This window comes from Pan paniscus, chromosome 1, assembly GCF_029289425.2.
Source record: "Pan paniscus chromosome 1, NHGRI_mPanPan1-v2.0_pri, whole genome shotgun sequence".
In the NCBI taxonomy this organism is placed as follows: Eukaryota; Metazoa; Chordata; class Mammalia; order Primates; family Hominidae; genus Pan; species Pan paniscus.
In genome coordinates this window covers 2257028-2272150 of record NC_073249.2, presented here as the reverse complement: position 1 = coordinate 2272150, position 15123 = coordinate 2257028, and the positions used below count along the sequence as shown (strand labels likewise).

Sequence of the window (15123 nt, the reverse complement as noted above, 5' to 3'; positions counted from 1 at the left end):
GGAGCACAGGGGGAGGGCAGGGTGGGGAGAAGGCAGGGCGGGGGCAGGGAAAGGGAAGGGGGAGGGGAAGGACACGGAAAGGGAAGGGGCAGGGGAAGGGCAGGGAGGGGAGAGCAGGGGCAGGGGAAGGGCAGGGAGGGGAGAGCAGGGGCAGGGGGAGGGCAGGGTTGGGGCAGGGGAAGGCAGGAGGAGGGTGGGGTGGGGAGAAGGCAGGGCGGGGGCAGGGGGCCGGCTGAGTACCAGCTTGAATGAAGTACTTGAGCACCCTGCTGAGCTGAGGGTCCTCGTTGACGTTAAGAAGGTGAGGGAAGGTCATCATCTGCCGCTCCTGCAGGAGAAGTGGAGAGGGTGGGTGTCACCAGTCCGCACCAGCCCACTGGGGAGAGCAACACTTCTTTCCCGTCTCTGTGCACCTTGTCAACCCTCCTGGGGAGGGAGGAAAGCTGAGAGGGGCTGGGGCATTGCTGATGGTGGGGTGGAGTCTCAGGCAGGCCAGCCGTCAGGAGTCTGAGTACATCTGGACTGGACAGTTCCAAGGAGCTGTCTCCCGGCTGCCCTCCCCAGCTGTCTGCATGCCCCGCTCTGGTCCCCTGCCTGGGCAGCCCCTCCCCATGTCTCCATGCAGCCTCTCATTCTCCCGAAGTGCTGCTGGCTGGCTGAGAATCAGATGTTGATGGCAAAAAGTGGGGTATGGCACGAACCCTCGCCTGGCAACCTGAACATGTCATTCGTCCACACAAGGACTGTTGTGGCGTAGGGATTTGACAGTAAACAGAACGGGGATGATTATGCAGCCACGAGGAAGACTTTTACAGCTTGAAATCCTCTCTGACAAAGAGTAAAGAAGGCAAAAACCCTTCCAATTTTTACTGTATATGCAGAACCCAAAATCACGTATTCCTCCATGTGACCCTACTTGACCCTTGAAGCTGAGAGTCCCAGCCACCACTTACACAGAACGTGACTCAGTACAGCCCTAACTGTCTGGTTTCCTGATGCCACAGACCCCACCCTGCTCCACCCCCCAGGCCCTGAGGCCGTAGTTAGGCAGTATGAGGTTCCGGAATCCCCAGCTCCAGTCCCCTCGTACTCCAGGTCTGATCCTCGACTTTGGGATTTTCCCAGGGCCTCGTGGCCATGGGGAGTGGGGTGGGGTGGAAGCCGGGGTGGCCAGGGGAGGCCGAAATTCACATCACAGCCCATTTAGGGTGTGATATCATCAGCGAATGCCAGGATAGACACCCGGCCTCACGCCCTGCCAGGCCCCGAGTCCTCCCCGTTTCCCTTGCTGGCATGCCCTGATGTTCTCTCCCTAGCTCTGCCAGTAGCATCATTACCAGTCACACGTTACACATTCACCAAAAAAGCCTCGCCACAGTCGGGCCTGGCCAGCCGGACTGCAGCCTGTGCCTGGCCCCCTGCCCTGGGCTCAGCCTCCGCAGGTGGCGGAAGTGAAGCTCACCTGGGCCTTCTCCAGCAGGTGTGCCCAGGTCACCTGATCAGGAGTCCCCAGCTGCTGCTCTGCCTGGAGACAGGCCGACGGCTCTGGAAGGAGGGAGGCATTTTAAGCAGCGGGTCTGTGGTGCCAGGGGGAGGCACGGGATAGCTAGTGTGTCTCCGGCCCTGTTCTCAAAGCCCAGGATCCCAGCAGCAGCAGGAATGCAGCATACTTATGCGTGAAGACGAGATCTTTCGGTAAGTCCTACAAAGAGGACTTTTAATTCCCCTCCTAATTCGTAAGACGTTAGTGCAAGAAGGTCCTTTAAGGGGGAGGCATGAGTTCAGTGTTCTGTCTCTTATTTTTGTACTTGCTCAGGCTTGTGAGGGCGTTTCATGTGATTCCTTGCTACAGGGAATTGCCATGGGGTCGGGGGATTCGGGAAGAACCATAGGCTTACACTGTTTTCCACACAGTCCGTGTCTGTGCTTGAGAGCAGTGGGGGTTACGTGCTACGCATAGGTCCACATCTGGCATGTCCAGTTTTTGATGGTACGGAGATTTGTGACAGGCAGAGCCAGGCCCAGGCCAGCCACACACACGTGTGCACCGATTCTGATTTAGGGAGCGCTTTGTTGAGGCTGAAGCCTCAGCGAGTCGGGTCGTGTGCCTGGGAATGGGCCAGGTGGGGCTCGGGGCTGGCCCACCCTCTGTCTGAGCCTTTGGGTAGCCTGGCATGATGGGTAGGGCACGGGGCGCAGGAGGTTCTGCCACTACCCGAGGGTCCCCAGGAGGGAGGGAGCCCGTTCGATATTGCTGCTTTGATACCGGATGTTCATGCCAATTTCATCTCAGTAGTTTTGTTTTACCTTTTTTTCCATCTCATTTTAAATCATTAATGAGCATAAAACGATATATATCTTTATGCTGCCAAACTGCAGTCGAAGGTCTGTACCTATCACAGGGGTTCTCGATAATTGCGCACGTTGGAATCACCTGGGGCCCTTTAGCGCTGATGGCTGCCCGGGATTCTGGTTTGTGAGTTTGGGCGGAGCCCTGTCACCAGGTGGCTGGGATGCACAGCCAGGGTGGAGCTCTGTCTTGGAGGAGGTGGCCAATCCTCCATGGGCTTCCAGCGTCATCTCTCCGCAGGAAGCCCTCAGCGGGCAGATACCAGGTGGCCACTGTCCAAATCCGGTAAGGAAAAACATGCTGGGAGAAACAATGTTCTCAAAATAAAAATGAGGCTGGTCGCGGTGGCTCACGCCTGTAACCCCAGCACTTCGCGAAGCCGAGGCAGGAGGATTACTTGAGCCCAGGAGATTTGAGGCTGTCGTAAGTGGTGATCACACCTCTGCACTCGAGCCCGGGTGACAGAGCGGACCCTGTCTCAAATACTAAATAAATAAAATGTCAATAAAAATGAGAGTAAGGGCCGGGCGCGGTGGCTCAGGCCTGTAATCCCAGCACTTTGGGAGGCCGAGGCGGGTGGATCACGAGGTCAGAAGATCGAGACCATCCTGGCTAACACGGTGAAACCCTGTCTCTACTAAAAATACAAAAAATTAGCCAGGCGTGGTGGCGGGCGCCTGTAATCCCAGCTACTCGGGAGGCTGAGGCAGGAGAATGGCGTGAACCTGGGAGGTGGAGGTTGCAGTGAGCCAAGACTGTGCCACTACACTCCAGCCTGGGCGACAGAGCGAGACTCTGTCTCAAAAAAAGAAAAAAAAAATGAGAGTAAGATGACCATCTTAAACTGCAGGGCTATTGTTCCTCACAACTGCAAGTGAGTCTATGTTTATCTCAAAGTTTTTTTTTAAAAGGATGGAACCACAATATCCTGGACAAAGCCCCAGTGCTCCCCACTGTGCCCCAGCCACCCCTCAGATTCAAATCCAGGTGCTCTCTCCACCCCCGGCCCCAGGCTTCGGCCAGGTCAGACCCCCCCGTTGCTCAGGGCATCGGCCCCTGACTCGGTTTACCTGACATTATGGAGTTTCTGCATCAGGGCAGCAGCTTGCTGTTCTCCGCCCTTGACTTTCTCATCAGTGTCCAGGTGTTGACCACTGCTTTGTTCCGGATCTTTTAAGCCCTTTCATGTGCAAAGATGGACACACTCTTAGGCTTGGAGCCCCTTGCTGGAGCAGCAGCACCCCCAGGGCACACTCAGGTCTCCCCCCACCCCCCTCCCCCCCAGATGACTTGAGATTCCGCACCAGGTCTGGTTCCATTCAACCATTAAGACCAAAGTGACTTGAATCGCCTGCACAGTTCAAATAAACACGTGCAGCTCAGCCAGGCCGGACCTCAGCCCCTGACGTGTCCTGGGACCTGAACACAGTCAGCCAATTGGGCTGACTTGGTTAACCTAAGAACCTGCCCAATCCCTGTGGCTGCTGAAATTAACTCCTGGCCTGGAGGCTGTCCGGAGGCTCAGCTCTGCGCCTGCGCCGGGCTAGGAGGAGCCTCAGAGGTGTTCTAGGTCACTCCTTCCGATGTCGTCAGAGAAAACAGATGCCCCCAAATATTGCATGGGATATACAGTAAAACATGCCTTGTTCTCTGAAATTTCAATGTAACCAAGCACCTTGTATTTTTATTTGCTAAATCTGGTAACTGTACCCCTTTCGTTTTACACAGGGGAGATGGAATCAGAGTTTACAAGTCCCACGGGCCGTGGGCACCATTTTCTCTTTCCTCTGTATCACATGGTCTCTTGTGTAAAAACTGGGAGCAACAGATTTGCATCTGATAAGCAGGGAGAAAACAAACGTTCTGGATACTGCTTAAGGCAAAATTCGATCTAAAGCTCTGAGCTTGGGCAGGGCATGGTGGCTCACACCTGTAATCCTGGTACTTTGGGAGGCCGAGGAGGGAGGATCACTTGAGTCTGGGAGGTTGAGGATGCCATGAGCCATGATTGTGCCACTGTACCCCAAGCTGGGTGACAGGGTGACACCCTATCTCAGAAAATAAACATAAAACCTGAGCTTGTGTCAGATGCTGGAATAAAATGCCTCATGGTGTGCCACAATACCGAGGCTGTGCAGTGAGGAATGAGAAGGAAGACATTTGTCACCAACATGCAAGTGTGGCTGTGCTGAGAAGAGGGCCAGAGAAAAGACCAGAACGGGAGGCAGCTCCTGGGTGGCACAGTCGTAACCACAGTTCCCAAGCCTCACTCACACACCAGGCAGAACTCTGCTAGGCACAGTTCACACATGACCTCCTGCGGTCCTCTCCCCAGCGCTGTGAGTGAGGAATGCTGGCTCAGTGTAACAGGTGATAGGGGAGAGGTTCTATTTCTTGCCCGTGGTCACAGCTGCTAGGGCCAGACTCTGTCTGACCTCTAAGCCCATAGACTTGGTGAATGACATATCAGGGCTGGCAAGTAAGTTTCACCTCACATGCCAACTCCAGCTGTCCAGAACCAGGCCTGACAGTCCCAGTCTCCTGCCCGGACTCGGTGGGGAGCTGGGCTGGTGGATTCCCAAGGCCGGCCTTCACCTAAGGAGGGGTAGGCAGCATGTGGGGACGGTCCTACCATGGCCACAGACTCTCCTCTCCCCACACCTCCCTTTCTTAGAAGGTTCAGGAGAGCAGACTTGGAATGAGCTGCAGAGGCCGAGAAGCAGGAACTCGGCTTGGTGACAGCCTCCCGTAGTGCTGACCAAGTGGACCTGTCTCCCAGCCAGGTGGGTGGGAAGGAACCTGGCAGTGACAGCCCCTCCCTCCCTGGTGACTCCTGCGGCCATTAGGCCACCTCCACAGACTGCAGTGTGCAGAGTGGACCCTGGGAAGTGCGGTAACTCACAGTGTGGAGAGCTGGTCTGTGCAGGGGCTGCAGGGCTGCCCAGCGAGTGGCTCTGACCGAGGAGCTGTCGCTTACAGAGCTCATCTTCATTTGTCATTAGCACAAAAATCCCCTTGCCTGGCACCATGCCCTGTGTGACAAAAGGAGAAAGCTGTGAATAGCCGTGCTATTCGGCAGGAAAATACAGGGACAGATCAAACCAATCACATCAGGACCAGCATCCGTGCCGCCCCCATCCCTGAGCCCCCAGTTCTGCTCCCATCCAGGACCCAGTGACACAGCCCTGCCCTGAGGCTCCGGGTCTCCATTCTTTCCCTCGTGTTTTAGTTCCTTTCATTCCTCTCTCTCAGGTCGTTTTGTTTTCCTCCTGGACCCCCTTCCCAATGGCAACCCCTGCAGTCTAAGAACACTGACAGACTTTGCTAGATTTAGAACGTAGAATCACCATGGATGATAAATATTCACAGACGTACCTTTCCGCATATCTTAATGTTGATAGAGTTTCCTCATAGCAGATGTCAGCTGGACTTACGGCTGCGATCTGTGAAAACAGCCCTTTCAGACTTTGTTACTTATAGAGGAGTTTATTGTTATTAAAGCAGCTCGTATTCACAGGGCAGTTTGGCATCTTGTAATTTATGATATTGTTCCAAATTTACAGTTTAGAAATGGTGGCTTAGAGGAATGCCTGAGGCCACTTGCTGAACTAGGGCTCGAACCCACCCCTGCCTAACTCATACCTGTGCTGCCAGCTGTGAGACTGACCGCCCTCGGGACTGAGTCCTCCGTGGACTCCCTCAGGGGCCTGAGTGACGGTTGAATGTTAGTCTCACAGAGACCTTGCTCGTTTTGTGACAGCCACTTGTATGGTTTCAAGTCTGGCTGTTGACTTTATTTATACTTATATTTTTTTGAGACAGGGTCTCACTCTGTCACCCTGGCTGGAGTGTGGTGGAGCAATCATGGCTCGCAGCCTTGACTTCTTGGGCTCAGGTGGTCCTCCTGCCTCAGCCTCCAGAGTAGCTGGGACTACAGGCATGCACCACCACACTCGGCTAATTTTTGTGTTTTTTGTAGAGACAGGGTCTCTCTGTGTTGCCCAGGCTGGCGTTGAACTCCTGGGCTCAAGGGATATGCCCACCTCAGTCTCCCAAATTGTTGGGATTACAGGTATGAGCCATTGTGCCTGGCCTTGACTTTGGATTGATTGTTCCAGAATTCAGAAAAGTTTTCAACTCAGAAGCAAACTTAGTGATGATTGGGTGGGCAGGTCACTGAGGATGGCTGGGGAGGGTGGCTGAGGGTGGCTGTGGCAGCTGCCATGTGGCAGCACATCCTCTGTGGGCTGGGAGGCCCGGGACCCAGAGCTCTGGGAGCCCGGGAAGTAATTATTTACATTTGTCTAACTTCACAGCTTTTAAAGCTTGTTCAGTTACGCCATCTCATTTAATCATCATGGCAATATTTTCAGGTGGATTTTTATCACCACTAAAAATTAAGGCTGTAAGACATTTGTGTTAAAACTGGGATTGGCGCCATAGAGACTGGAGAGCTTGGCTGTCGGCCTTGCAGGTCCTCTGTTCTCTTTGCTTCTTGAGATAATGGATGCCACCCTCTGCCTCTCCCCAGCCTGCTCCTTTGTTAAAGTTTGTGGGTTCCTGAGATGATGGATACCCACCCTCGACCTCTCCCAAGCACGCTCCTTTGTGAAAGCACTGCCCTCAGGCAGCCCCTGTCAAGTCTTGCAGGTCTGGGCGTCTCGGTGGCTTGGCACACATCTGCTGAGACCCGCTAGATTGAATGTTGTAGGTTAACGTTCAAAGAGCATCTTACAGGCCTTCTTGTGTCCCAGGTTTTTGGGGAGATGTCCCGTTGAGGCCCACAGGTAACTGACAACCAGAAAAACTTTAAAATGAAGTATTGAAAATGGTCAGGATTGAGTGATAAAGAGTAAGGTTGTGTTTTACTGTGGATTTTGGAGAGAAATGCATGGAACTGGTCCCGACAGGGAGCATTTCTCTCCTAAGCAGGACAGCAGAGTGGAGGCCAGCGCCAGGCTGGGGGCAGAGTTCACCCCATTTTGTCCCTCCCTGCAGCTGAAGCAGAAGAGCAGAGTCCTGATTTTAACACATTCCACACTGTACCCACTTGGCAAACATTCGATAATGGGATTCCAGAGCCTTTGCTGAGATAACGCGGTGCAGCTGCTCTCCAGGGTGAACACACAGTCACACTGATTTCCAGCCTTGCCGGGGATGACTGCTAACTTAGAATAACATGACATTGCTAGTTGTTTTTTTTTTTTTAATGGTACTAGTTTTTTTCCTTATAATAAAAGTAACATATATTCCTTGTAGAGAACTTAAACTACAGAAAAGAATAAATTTAAAAATTAGTAATACAGAAACATTGTTTGAACATTGTACTAGCGTACCAGAAGTTACAAGATAATGGTAGGTCATCATTTGTTAGTCCTGAGGGGGAAACCAAACAAGGCCAGGTGCAGTGGCTCATGCCTGTAATCCCAGAACTTTGAGAGGCCGAGGCAGGTGGATCATCTGAGATCAGGAGTTCAAGCCTGGCCAACACAGTGAAAACCCGTCTCTACTAAAAAGAAAAAAAAATAGCCAGGTGCATGCGTCTGTAGCCCCAGCTACTCGGGAGGCTGTGGCAGGAAAATCGCTTGAACCTGGGAGGCGGAGCTTGCAGTGAGCCGAGACTGCGCCACTGCACTCCAGCCTGGGCGACACAGCAAGACTCCGTCTAAAAAAAAAAAAAAAAAATTGCTAGGCTAGGTCACTGCAAAGTCCTGTGTTATATGACAGGTGTATTGGGAATAATTTAATCACAACAGCAACAACAACAACTATAATAGCAGAATCCGTGTGAAATGTTGTAAGAAAGCTATTTTACCAAAGCGGTTCTGCTGTTCCCACCCAGAGCTGACTGGAGCAGTTTGGTCAGAACAGAATCTCTGTATGGAATGTGCAAGACCTTCTTCCCCATAGCTGCGTCAGCCAGAACACTGAAAGAAAAAGAAGATTCAAGACAGAAAAAGAATGCCTCAAGAAGAAATCCACCTCCCTTGGGATGAGTTGGAAATGGCTCCCACATCCCCTCTTTGGCCCCATAAGCCTGACGATCATATCCAATAGTAGAGATGCCTTCTGTCATCGATGCTGGAGTAAGCTAGCTAACCACGGGCCTGACTCCTCCGAAATCAACCCTAGAGAAGCCATAACCTAGAGAAGGAAGCCCAGGTCTGAGGAACAAACACACCCACACCTGCGAGGAAAACACGAAGAGCCTGCAGGCTACCATAGTTTGTGTGTAGAGAATGAGCTGCAATTCAAGGAAGGAGGTGCCAGGCCTGGCAGTGTGCAGATAGGTTTGGGGGGTAGTTTTAGGGTCTTTTCTTGCCTCTCTCTCTCATGCTGCCTTAAGATCCCATAAAGTTAGGACCTCGTCTGACCACAGCCTCAGGATAGGGGTGAGTGAGAAGCCCCTGCCCTGCTCCAGGGGCCACAAAGAAAGCAGTGTTGGCACTGAAGACAGCGGGGAAGAGTGCAGGGAAATCCCACCCGTGAGAAATTATAACCACAAACAGGACGGGCACGGTGGCTCAGCCTGTAATCCTGTAATCCCAGCACTTCGGGAGGCTGAGGTGGGCAGATCACTTGTGGTCAGGAGTTCAAGACCAGCCTGGCCAACATGATGAAACCCCGTCTCTACTAAAAATACAAAAAAATTAGCCAGGCATGGTGGTGCGTACCTGTAGTCCCAGCTACTCGGGAGGCTGAGGCAGGAGAATCCTTTGAACCCAGGAGGCGGAGGTTGCAGTGAGCCAAGATTGTGCCATTGCACTCCAGCCTGGGCAGGGACTCCGTCACCAAAAAAAAAAAAAAAAAAAAAAAAAAAAAATCACTACTCCATAAAGTCATGAAGGCCAAGGGCTTCCAAAGAGGAGGAAAAGAAATAGGTTTACACTCGGATGCAACAACATAGTGAAACTGGAGAACACCAAAAACAAAGAGAAAAGCTTAAAAGCAGCTGGGGAAAAAAGACAGATTATCTTCAAGAAAAAGCAGTTAGACAACCAGTTGACAATAGAATTCTTTCTGTGTGGAAAGAAACTACTACCCATCTAAAATTCCATACCCAGCAAAAATGTCTTTTTAAGAATGAGCCGGCTGGCTGCGGAGGCTCACATTTGTAATCCCAGCACTTTGGGAGACCAAGACGGGAGCACAGCTTGAGCTTAGGAGTTCAAGACCAGCCTGGGCACCATGGAGAAACCCTGTCTCTACAAAAAAATACAAAAATTATCTGGATGTGGTGGAACACGCCTGTGGTCCCAGCTACTTGGGAGGCTGAGGTGAGAGGATTGCTTGAGCCTGGTAAGGTAGAGGCTGGAGTGAGCTGTGATTGTACCACTGCACTCCAGCTTGGGTGACAGAGTGAGACCCTGTCTCAAAAAAATAAATGAGGTAAAAATAAAGATATTTCAACCTAACAAAAACAGATTGCCACCAGCAGATTATCACTAAAGGAAACCCTGAATAATACACTTCAACCAGAAGGAAACTGATCTTGGATAGCAGCTCTGAGGTACAAGAATGAATACATTTAAAAAAAGATAAATGTGAATGAACACTGTGTAAAACAGTGATAATGTCTTTTGGGTGAAGGAAGAATGGAATTGAAATACATAAGAAAGAAATACATAACAATGACATATGTAGGATGAAGAGTCTTGTATTATCCAGGAGGATTTATTACATTTAGACTTTGACCACAGATTTAAGAGCCAAGAAACAGAGTTAAGTATATATTAGCCGGGCACAGTGGCTCACACCTGTAATCCCAGCACTTTGGCCGGCCGAGGAGGGAGAATCACTTGAGCCCAGGAGTTCGAGATCAACCTGGGCAACGTGGTGAAACCCCATCTCTACAAAAGCTACAAAAATTAGCTGGGCATGGTGGTGCACGCTGTAATCCCAGCTACTCAGAAGGCCGAGGTGGGAAGATCGGTTGAGCCTGGAAGGCAGAGGTTGTAGTGAATGGAGTTCACACCACTGCACTCCAGTCTGGGTGACAGAGCAAGACTCTGTCTCAAAAAAAAAAAAAAAAAGCGAAAAGCATATAGACGACCACTGGGGGAAGGAGGGACTACTCAACAAATGAAACTGGAAAGATTGGTAATCTATAAGGAAAAAGGATGAAAAGGATGCCTACCTTACATCAAACACAGAAATCAACTCCGGACCATAGGAACTTAATGTAATATAGGTGGTTACCTTTCTAACTCTAATTTTCTTAAACAGGAAACAAATGCAAAGCATAAACCATAATCATAACTTCTGCTCATCAACAAAACCTTAAAGTGGAAAGACAAGCTACTAACTGGGAGAGATACTTACAATACGTTTACTTGAGAAAAGAATAATAAATACGTAAAGAATGCCTACAAGTCAATACAAAGGCAATAACTCAAGAGAATAATAGAAAAAAGTAACAGGCATCGCAGGAGGAAATATATTGCTAAGAAACACATAAAGATGCTTAAACTCGTCAGTAACCAGGAATATCAAGACCATAGTAAGATTTATTTGCACCAATTTAATTGGTAAATATAAAGAAATCTGATAACATCAAGTCTTAGAAAAGATGTAGATCAATCCGATATCTAATACATTGCTGCTGGGAATGTAAATTGGTCCAACTATTTTGGAAAAGTTTGTTAACATCTTTCCAAATTGGGTATTCATACACCTTCTAACCCAACAATTTTAGTTATTGTCTATACTCAAACTTCAATACAGTCATACATCCCATAACCATGTGTTGGTCAACGACAGGCTGTATACACAGCCATGATGAAAATACCATATTTTTACTGTATCTTTTCTACGTTTAGATACACAAGTACTTACTGTTATGTTACAGGTGCCTGTGGGATTCAGCACAGTTACATGCTACACTGTGGTATAAGCTCAGCTGGGAGCAATCTTTTACCACAAATAGCCTTGGTGCTCTGTAGGCAACGCTGTCTAGGTTTGCGTAAGTGCACTCTATGATGTTTACACAACAAAACCGCCTACTGATGCATTTCTGAGAACAAATTCCCATTGGTTTTTTGTTTGTTTTGTTTTGTTTTGAGCCAGGGCCTCACTGTGTCACCCAGCCTGGAGTGCAGTGGCATAATCACAGCTCACTGCAACCTCTGCCTCCTGGACTCAAGTGATCCTCCCACCTCAGCCTCCTGAGTAACGGACTACAGGCAGGCACTACCACATCTGGCTAATTTTTAAATTTTTTGTAGAGCCGGGATTTCGCCACATTACCCATGGTGGTCTCAACTTCCTTGGCTCAAGTAATCTGCCCACCTTGGCCTCCATATTGCCATTGTTTTTGTTGTTGTTGTTTGTTTGTTTTGTTGTGTTTTGTTTTTTTGAGACTGTGTTTCACTCTTGTCACCCAGGCTGGAGTGCAATGGCGTGATCTCGGCTCACTGCAACCTCCACCTACGGGGTTCAAGTGATTCTCCTGCGTCAGCCTCCCGAGTTGCTGGGATTATAGGCATGTACCACCACGCCTGGCTAATTTTGTATTTTTAGTAAAGACACAGCTTCTCCAGGTTGGTCAGGCTGGTCTCGAACTCCCGACCTCAGGTGATCCACCTGCCTCAGCCTCCCGAAGTGCTGGGATTACAGGCGTGAGCCACCCCGCCCAGCCGATATCCCCATTGTTAAGTGGTGCATGACTGTGTTAATACCCAATGATTTGCACAGGAATGTTCATAATAGCACTACTTATAATAGCAAAAAACAAAGTGGGGACAATCAAAATGCCAATCGAGAATGAATAAATTGTGGCACATTCCCACTATGGAATGCTATGCAACAATGAAAAACAATGATTGCTACATGCAACAACATGGAAGAATCTCATAGGCAATGTTCAGTGAAAGAATGGAAAACTCACTCTAGGTATAACATAGTGTGGATAGATATTGTTAATAGTGTCGAGTCTAAAAGCAAGTCCTCGCAGTTCTACTCCTGCCTACATACCCAAGAAAAATGAGTGACTATTTTCCCCAAAATACACATATAAAAACGTTCACAGCAACTTTAAAACAGCCCAAACCTGGAAATAAGCTAAATGCCCATCAGTTGGAGAATGGATAAATAAATTATGATATATTCATACACTGATATATTGCATAACAATGAAAATAATAATTGGTACATGAAACAACTTTGATTAATATCATAGACACAATCCTTGGTGAAAGAAGCCAGAAGGTTAAGCCGTGACCTCATATAAATGATTGCATTTATACGAAAATCACTACAATTAGGCATATCTAATCTATAATGACAAAGGTTCATTTCTTCTGGTGGGAGTGTCAACTGGGAGGGAGTATGAAGAGCTGGGTGGGTTTTGGAAATGTGTTATATTCTGATCTGGATGATAATTATGGAGGTATATACATCTATACAAACTTATTGTGCTGAATGTGTAGGATTTATGTACTTTACTGTAGTTTATACCTTAATGAGAAAATTTTAAGAAGTTCCAGAAGACAAAATGGAATTTCCTTTTTATAAAGTTCAAAAATGAGAGCTACTAAACAATAATATTCACATGTGATAAAACCAGGAAGGAGGTAGCTGAGGGGGAGAGAACATAAAATTCAAGATGATGGTTACCTCCAAGGGGAGCATAGGAGAGGAACACCAGCTAGTTCTTGAGTTGGATGGAAGTTTTATTAGTGTTACTCTATTGAAAAATAAAGTAATTGGTTAAAAATAAATATAGGCAGCCCAGGCATGAGCCAGTGATGCCAGCGGATCATGAACCAAGGGTTATCATTAATCCAGTTTTTCATACCTGAGGTTGTTTTTATAACACAAATACCTGTCCACTGATTATTTACCTGATAACACTTCCCAAATTGGTTAAACTTAAGTTAACGTGTGATCCTTCCCTCAGTCTGTCTCCTTCAGATCCTGAAGATTTCTGCCTCTCACTTCCTGCCAGGTCCACCAAATTAATACTGGATTGTTTGGTGAGATCTCTGTCTAGGAAAACCTGGAGAAAAGCGTCACAGGTGATGCCACAGTATTAGGGACGTGGCAGGCTGCATGGGCGGGCACTCCCCTTGACATGTTAAGTGGCTTTTTTTTTTTTTTTTTTTTTTTGAGACGGAGTCTCACTATGTCTCCCAGGCTGGAGTGCAGTGGCATGATCTTGGCTCACTGCAACCTCCGCCTCCCAGGTTCAAGTGATTCTCCTGCCTCAGCCTCCTGCATAGCTGGGACTACAGGTGCCTGCCACCACACCCGGCTAATTTTTGTATCCTTAGTAGAGATAGGGTTTCACCATATTGTCCAGGCTGGTCTCGAACTCCTGATCTCAAGCAATCCACCCCCCCTCAGCCTCCCAAAGTGCTGGGATTATAGGCATGAGCCACCGTGCCTGGCCTTAAGTAGTTCTTTTCATTGTTTTTCAGACTGAAAAAATATAAAATCTGCAACATAAAATGCCATTCTCTACGATGACGTTTACAATAAAATGTCTGTCTCCTCTTCCCAATTCTGTAAATCTCCTTTCCAATAAGACAGTAGATACCAATTAGTGCTCCATTATTTCTACGATCAATACATTCTTAAAATATAAAACTATGAAATCTGCAAAATAAGTAGATGTTCAGGACTGTGTGGTCATGTGGAAAGAACACCTACTTCAGAATCCTACGGATTCCTTTGCTGGCTCCATGACTATGCACAAATGACTTACCTTTTCAGAGTTTCAACTTTCACAGTGGTAAACCAGTGATAGAAACACATTCCTGAGATGTTATGAGGGTTAAAGATCGTAGAGGTAATGGTTCTAGCACATGCCTGGCATACAATATCAGGTGTTAATATCACTACTGACCCCAATAAACAGAGTACGGTGCTAGCTCTCTTCTCTCTTCACTCCTTTTTTCCTAGCTATTTCTTCACTTGCCTCTAAAATATCAAGTTAAAAAACCAGCAGGACAAACCATATATAAAGTTGATGAATTGTACTAACATTGTGAAATCAAGTGACTAGTACTTAAAAGTTTACAAAGTTCCTTAAAATGCACTATCTTATTCAAGCTTCCTGACGTTACTGCAAGGACAGTGTCTCGTCTCGTCTTACAGAAGAGGAAACTGAGGCTCAGAGGCTATTTCCCAAAGTCTTAGAGCTGGTGAACAGAGGCATCCAGACTTCAACACAGTCCCGTGTTTTCCCCTTATTCCTGCATAGAACGGGATTCTTTTCATTGATTACTGTTCTATTACTGGTACTATGACTTATGGGACAGAGGTGGTAGGATCATAGCTACATGTAACATTGACCCAGGATTTGTGAATAGCCATTTCTAGATCAAATTGGTGGCACTGTAGCGATCACTCTCTGATGTCCACCAAGGTACTGGTATGGAGAATCAAAGTGTGCTCTAGTTGATCAAAGATTCTAGTTAGTGGAATGCTATATGCATTGCTTGGTTCCAAAGAACTTATCTTGGTGCGGCCAGGCGCGGTGGCCCACGCCTGTAATCCCAGCACTTTGGGAGGCCGAGGTGGGCAGATCACCTGAGGTCGGGAATTCAAGACCAGCCTGACCAACATGGAGAAACCCCGTCTCTACTAAAAGTACAAAATTAGCCAGGCATGGTGGTGCATGCCTGTAGTCCCAGCTACTTGGGAGGCTGAAGCAGGAGAATTGCTTGAACCTGGGAGGCAGAGGTTGCAGTGAGCCGAGATCGTGCCATTGCACTCCAGCCTGGGCAACAAGAGCAAAACTCCGTTTCAAAAAAAACAAAAAACTTGGTGCA

The 15123-nt window shown here is 48.3% G+C and overlaps 1 protein-coding gene across 1 annotated transcript in view; it reads right to left on the bottom strand.

Moving 5' to 3' along the window:
* LOC129394312 (kinesin-like protein KIF28P) overlaps window positions 1-15123 on the bottom strand; it is a 102475-nt gene that overhangs the window by 52701 nt on the left and 34651 nt on the right. The window contains 6 exon segments of the mRNA XM_063596438.1: window positions 241-376; window positions 1463-1545; window positions 3421-3530; window positions 5726-5793; window positions 8166-8277; window positions 13192-13346. Coding sequence (XP_063452508.1) covers window positions 241-376; window positions 1463-1545; window positions 3421-3530; window positions 5726-5793; window positions 8166-8277; window positions 13192-13346 — 664 coding nt within the window.